This window comes from Montipora foliosa, chromosome 10 (genome assembly GCF_036669935.1).
Source record: "Montipora foliosa isolate CH-2021 chromosome 10, ASM3666993v2, whole genome shotgun sequence".
Classification (NCBI taxonomy): Eukaryota; Metazoa; Cnidaria; class Anthozoa; order Scleractinia; family Acroporidae; genus Montipora; species Montipora foliosa.
The window spans coordinates 2,031,747-2,039,246 of record NC_090878.1 but is presented as its reverse complement, the minus strand read 5'-3'; the positions used below and the strand labels follow the sequence as shown (position 1 = coordinate 2,039,246).

General features: G+C 38.9%; 1 protein-coding gene across 1 annotated transcript; it reads left to right on the top strand.

Moving 5' to 3' along the window:
• The first annotated feature begins 6,327 nt into the window (after positions 1-6,327).
• On the top strand, positions 6,328-7,107 carry LOC137974211 (beta-2 adrenergic receptor-like). Its single transcript, XM_068821089.1, has one exon. It carries the CDS (start codon positions 6,328-6,330, stop codon positions 7,105-7,107), a length of 780 nt encoding a protein of 259 aa, XP_068677190.1.
• Positions 7,108-7,500: the final 393 nt, after the last annotated feature.

Sequence of the window (7,500 nt, the reverse complement as noted above, 5' to 3'; positions counted from 1 at the left end):
ATTGTTTATGATGGAATTATGAGAACGGTGGAACAGTGGAAAATCTGAATGTGGGCTCTGAGTGTGTATGCTGGAAACTCCTCACAACTAATGATAAAGCGATGAGAATGTGGCGTCACCCATTGTTACTACAGTAATTTGGCAACCAGAACCTAATAAGCGTTGTGACATTTTTGAGGTGGGCCTTCGTTTTAGATCATAGTGTGTTCGTTTTAGATCACAGGGTCTTCGTTTTAGATCAGTGGGTCTTCGTTTTAGAAACACCCCGGAGAATTAGGGAAGCAGATGTTCGAAGGTGTAATAGCTGTTGAGTTTTATTCCTCAGTTATCGAGTTCCATAAGTATAAAACTTAAACTGGTTTGCTTTAAAATCAGAAAAGAACCAATTCACCGTTGCTGTTGAGGAAAGTGTATGCCAGGCAAAACAAGTTGCAGCTCGGTAACCTGAAAGTTAAGAAATAATTTGCCTGTGTTTAAATTAACAAATACACCAACACATCACTAACGTTTCGTGTTTAACCGGAAAATTAGGGAAGCAGATGTTCAAAGGTGTAATAGCTGTTGAGTTTTATTCCTCAGTTATCGAGTTCCATCAGTATAAAACTTAAAAATGGTTTGCTTTAAAATTAGAAAAGAACCAATTCACGGTTGCTGTTGAAAAAAGTGTATGCCAGGCAAAACAAGTTGCATCTCGGTAGCCTGAAAGTTAAGAAATAATTTTCCATTTTTTAATTGCATGATGCTGGCCGTTGTAAACCGTGTTTTAGAAAATATTTCAAATTGATTTATTGTGCCTCTGAACTACTTTGACACGTCACTCAAAATTAATTTAAATATTTGTCGTCATTAAAAACTTTATGACGAAGTCGGCCCAACAAACGTGTCGAGATTAACACATCTCTCTCCCTTTATGTCTCTTGCTCTGCCTTTTTAGTGTGAGTCTTGTCACAACTTCCACTGAGATTTTTTTTACCTAAACAGCGGGGACTCACATTACTGACGCAAGTTAAGCTCCTCATTGAGTAATGTCGATTTTTCACCAATCAAACTTTTGAATCTGCTTTTTTCCTGTCCTTTGAAACACAGCTATATAATTTGAAACTGCACGCACAATCTGATAAAGTTTTCAGTAATGCTCTAGGCCTTGTTGAGGATATTTTGATGGACCTGCGAGAAATGGGTGGAATTCTTTTGGAACTTTAATTAAACCATCTTGTTTAACTTTTAGGTGAAAAAAGCTCCAAGAGGAGATTAAGCAAGGACACTATAAGTAGACATTTGGTAAAAGACGGAAAGGGAAGCTCTGGAATAAAGTGTGGAGTGGATCAAGATTAGGAAGAAAATGAGCCTTAAGAATCGACGATTCTGTTCGTTAGATTATTCATAGCAGAACAACACAAGAAAATAAGAAAGATGAGCTCGAATCTGTCAAGCTACAACAACAATATTTCCTTTAAATGCCGGTCCTTATTAACTGTCAATCGAAAAATGTTAAACCAGTCGCCTTCTGTTCGATCTTTTATCATCTCTATCGTACTGGTTAACATCTTGGCGTGTCCTCCCACAGTCGTGTTGAACATGTTAGTAATGGTCGCTGTAAAAGTGAAGTCTCGACTGAGAGCCAACAAATCAAACACATTAATTGCGACTTTAGCATCGACTGACTTTGCTGTGGGACTGTTTGTGCAACCAGTTTTCATTGCAAAGTGGATCACCACGCTTCAAGGGAAATCGTTTGAAAGGGTGTGCTTGTTGTTGGACGTGACCACGGTAGGGCTAAGAGCTCTATGTACTGTTTTTTTTCTCCATTTGGCATTATTAAGCGGTGAACGCTTTCTCGCCGTAAGTCTCCCTTTCGCATATACTAATCTCATCACCACTAAACGTTTGTTGTTTGCTTCAGTCCTGACATGGTGTATATCCCTGATTTTACATATTCCCATCGCCTTTAACCCAGCGGTTGTGATATACACAAGTAATGTTGTAAATGGCATAGCAATTATATTGAGCATTTTCTGCCATGTTGCAGTTTTCCGCGAACTTCGTCGGCATAATCAGCGCATTGCAGCTCTTCAAGTTACCCAAGAAGAAAGAGCACGCTTTGCAAGGGAGAAAAAAGCATTCAAGCTGACAGCAATTATAGTAACTGTGCTAGTTTTGTGTTATTTGTCCTGTGTGGTGGCTCAAATTGTTGTTTTTCAGAAACCAAGTAAAATGTCTTGGGAGATAGCTGCAATTATTCTCGATTTATCTATATCAATAACGCTGTTAAATTCCTTACTGAATCCAATTATTTATTCGGTTAGCATGAAACAGTTTCGGATATCATTCGTAGAATTACTGTTCAGAAAAGTTAACAGGCAAGACACCAGGCACCAGGCAAGACAGGAACCTGTTGAACGAAATCCGTGATGAGTAAAAGGGCAACGATATCAGTGGACAATGGGAAGTAACATGAACCTGATCGACCAAACTGGTGAGAAGTAAAAGAAAACGACGTTGAAAATGACATTGTTTCCTAGAAGTGGCAATTGTTTGTGTAAGTGAAAGGAGCACCGTTCATTTTCTAATAATCTGGCCATCTTTAGGTAATACCTTGTGCCGCAAAAATGTTAATGGAATAAGGTAAATACGGCTGATTTTGTCAATTCTTCTTCCGGTGAGCTCTCTGATGCAGGCTATGCAAGAATATTTCTCTAAAGATAAGGAGTATCTATTTATCTATTAATCTCTTGAATTTAATCAATAAAGGTCGACAAAACAACTATCTAGGGATATTTGTGAGAGGATCAAGACCATTATATGTAAGTTCATGAGCGATAAAAGCGTAAATGGAACAATCCCCAAGAAAATCCTGATTGTGACTTTTGATTGGCTGGACACTTTCGTCCCGGAAGGAACCTACCTACTCAGTTGTTGTTATTTTCGCCGCGTTTTACACTTGATAACTAAAAGAGAAACCCTTTGATAGATTTTGCCGGATAAGATGAAATAGATACACAGACAGGAAAGTACTGCGCCATATAAGTATTATCCCCTATTAAAAGATGAACGCCGAAAATTCTCTAGGGGCCGATCTTCAATTAACAGGTTCTTAAAATCTCTATCTAAGCGCCTTAACACTGGGCTCAATTACCAGCCTTCGTTTCGGGAGAGGAGTACGCGCTCCCCTCACTCGAGAGAGCTGCGAAAATCGAGTTTAACACCTGTTTCAATTTCCTCGCTGCCTCTAGCCTCTGTATGTTTGTTTTTCCCTTGAAAGGCTTAATGGGCTTCTTTGCACACTGTAATAGGTAGATTGACTGAACAGGCAGAGAATGTCTCGTGGAATGTCACGCGTGACTGCTTCTGCCGTGTTTTTTCAGGGACATGACAACTGATTTTCGCGGCAACGGATATTCTAAAAATAGAATCATTTGTGACTGTGCTGCGGAGCCCACCCTTGCCATAACAACATTCTTATGTAATTCAATCTTGGTGCTGTTTATGCTGCCAAGGCGGGTTAACACTGAGGTTGTCAGGTATTCCCACGTAACGTGTCACGGAGTGTCTCACCTTATTTTGGAGCGGGATGATCCGTTCCAGTCATACCCTGTTTTAAAATTAGACAGTACCGTAAACTGATGGGCATCATTCCATCGCAGATCGAGACATCTGGGTTATAAACTTATGATCTTCAGTATTTTTTGGTCTCCTTTATTCATGATAACGAAATAAAATTGTTCTGGTTGTGGGGTCACAGACTAAAAACTAATCATGGAACATAAATTACGATTGCTTAAATTATACTCTAAAAAAAGACATATTTACATTAGAATCCATAAAAAAAATCCGAGCAGCCAAAGTTTGTCTTAAAACACTAAAAACTAAAGAATAATTTGAAAGCCCATTAATACAGAGACAATTTTCCATTCTTCAGAGGGAAGTTCATCAATTAAGCGGAGCCTTTATCTCCCATACTTGGCCATGGAATCAATTCTTTCTCGTGTAGATTTATTCATAGAACCCTTCCCTTGGGAGATTCAGCACGCCCACTGTTGTAAAAGCCAATTAAAACACAGCTATCTCAGCGCCAAAGGAAACATGACTCTTTTCGCGGGAAAAAAACTGTATCTAAAAATAAATTCACTCGGTTGACTCAAGGAGTTAGTGGAGAAAGAGCCCCCCACGACTTGATGAGCTCCTGAGTAAGATAAATAGCTTGCTTGGGTTTCCACAAACACAAGGTTAAAACCGAAATGTTTGTCTCGTCAACCTCTTGAGTCAGTAGAAATGTTTGAGATAAACTTGCCATACACTTACTAGAAGAGGATAAATTATAAAACTGTATAATCATTTGGAGGACCAAAGTCCTCGTTATTTGGATGTAACGAAGCTCGTGCATTTTCCCGCACGTGCAGCTTCGATCTTATATTTGTCCATATTTGGGCATAAAATTGGTGTCCTAAAATCTCCAGCTTTGTTCCAAGGAAAAGAGTTGCAAGTAACATGCTTCAAGGTCACGTGCTTCTGCTAGGACTAGAAATCCTCAAAATCCTAAACAAACCTATACAAAATCCAGTCAACATATACGAGGCCACTATTTCTATCTTTTTTTCTCAATATTTCAGAAGTCCCTTCGCAGCATTTCACTTTCTATTTTTATTTTTAATCAACGACTTCTAATACAAGAAATAATATCTGGGATATGAGTTGTGGAATTCTTCGCTCTTCTAGTACCTGATAGCTTTTCTCCCAAAGAAGTCCTTAATACGGAGCTGTTACGACGGCTTTTGGCATTAGTTTAGAATAGACACAATAGACCCAATGGATCCTGACCCTAAAAAAAAAGAGAGGCTTACGTCCTTAAGGGAGCCATTAATATTATTCATTATGTGCCAGAAATAACATGAGGCTTGTTTACAAAGGCGGAAGCACATTTTCCAATACATTTGAGCAATACAAATCCAGTAAGAAGGAAAAACAAAACTTATTAATCGGCGAAGAGAATTATCAAGAAATGGCTTCAAGTAAAGATTAAAAGACAATAATGTGATAAATATTCTGAGTGGCCAGTCAATTTGGGCAGGAAAAATGCTGTGTACTGATGGTTTCCGCGCCTTTTACTCTTTTGTTTTGTCTTGCTTTCTGCTTCCGGAAAATCTAGTCTCTGCACGAAGATTTTTCTTAAAATCCTGTAAATGTTTGAAAGGAATGGAATTACAACATCTGTGTATGTTTTTACCAAAGACTTTCTACTGTATTGCGACGCATAACAATTTTGGCAATCTGCTTTCCCCTCAAACTTGCACCCCAGAATTGAAATGCAAATCTTAAGATTACTGAAAAAGTAAAATAGACATATAAATTCCAGGTGAAAAAAGTTAGTATTTAGTTCTCATTCACCGAGGCGGCCCTCTTTATAGGAGAACCTTGACGGAGGTTGCAAGTACAGAACTTGACGAAGCGAATGAGGTCTGCACCTGCGACCGTGGTCACGATTCTGCCATACCGACCGACCTAACTCGGTTAATTAGATATGTACCATATGGCCAAACAAGAAATCAAAGGGACAAAAAATAAACGTCTCAATTATGGACTTCACTTTTTCTCGTATCTTCCTCCGTTTACCAGCTTCCTCATTGAGATCTCTTGGTCCTTCCATTTAATATTGCTAATAGGAACACGCCACTCTGATTTGTTCGTATTTTTTGTTTGTAACCTTGAGGACTAATGAGGCAAGATCGGTTTGACAGCGGCTAATATCGATTTTCAACCAATCAAACTCTTTAATTTGGTTGTTTCCTGTCCTTTGAGACATTACTATATAATTCGAAACTGCACGCACAATCTGATAAAGTTTTCAGTAATTATCGAGGGTGTGATGGGGATATTTTGATGGACCTGCGAGAAATGGGCGCACCTCATTTTGAAACTGTGACCAAATTAAACCATGATGTTTCAATTTAAGATGAAAAAGGCTCCAAGAGGAAATCAAGCAAGGACACTCTAAGTAAACAGTTGCTAAAAGACAGAAAGCGAAGCTTTGAAAGAAGGTTTGAAGTGGACCGCCGCGGAAGATAAGGAAGAAAATGAGTCTTGAGAACCGAGCTTAGAGATAAGATTCCGTTCGCTAGATTATTCATAGCAGAACAACACTAGCCGGCAATGATGAATTCCAGTCTGTCAAGCTACAACAAAGACTCGGATATTTCTTATGAATGCTTCTTACTAACTGTCAATGGAGAAACGCTAAACCAGTCACCTTTCGTTCCATCTTTTATCATCTCCATCGTACTGGTTAACATCCTGGCGTGTCCTCCCAGCGTCGTTTTGAATATGTTAGTAATGGTCGCTGTAAAAGTGAAGTCTCGACTGAGAACCAACAAATCAAACATATTAATTGCTACTTTAGCATCGACTTACTTCGCGGTAGGACTGTTTGTTCAACCAGTTTTCATTGCAAATTGGATCATCATGCTAGTACGTAATTCGTTTCAAGGGGTGTGTTTGTTGACGATCTGGTCCAGGGTAGGGTTTAGCACTTTAAGTACTGTTTCTGTTCTCCATTTGGCCTTACTAAGCGGTGAACGCTTTCTCGCCCTAAATCGCCCTTTCGCATATATTAATTTCATCACCACTACACGCTTGCTGTTTGCTTCCGTCTTGACATGGTCTATATCCCTGTGTGTAATTATTCCTTTATCCCTTGACAAAGCGGCCGTGATATTCACAAATATTGTTGTAAATGGTATAGCAATGATATTCATCATTTTCTGCCATGTTGCAGTTTTCCGTGAATTACGTCGACATAAACAGCGCATTGCAGCTCTTCAAGTTACCCAAGAAGAAAGAGCACGCTTTGCAAGGGAGAAAAAAGCATTTAAACTAACAGTAGTCATTGTAGCTGTGCTAGTCTTGTGTTTTTTGTCCTTTGTCGTGGTTCCTGTTCTTCTGTTTCAGAACCCAAGTGGAATACCTAGGGAGTTAGCTCCAATTATTAGGGAGTTGTCGATATCAATAATGCTATTAAATTCGTTACTGAATCCAATTATTTATTCGGTTAGCATGAAACAGTTTCGGATCTCATTCGTAGAATTATTGTCCAGAAATTTTAGCAGGGTGTGAGCGGCGGAAGAACTGCGAATTATCACAGCGCCAAACGCTATGGACAATCACCAAGCAAGACACGAACCCGACGAATGAAATCAGTGATAAGTAAAAGGGAACAATGCTGAAAATGACATGCAGAACTGAAAATAGTTTGTACAAGGGAAAGGCACAACTTTCATTTTCTACTGATCTAGTCATCTTTAGGTAATACTCTGTGTCGCAAAATGTTAACGGTATAAGGTAAATACGGCTGATTTCCTCGATTCTCCTTCCGGTGAACTTTCTGATGCAGGCCATGCAAGATAAATATTTCTCAAAAGATAAGCAATGTTTATTTATCCAGTAATCTCTTTAATTTAATCAATAAAACTCGACAAAACAATTATCTATGGATATTTGTGAGCGGAT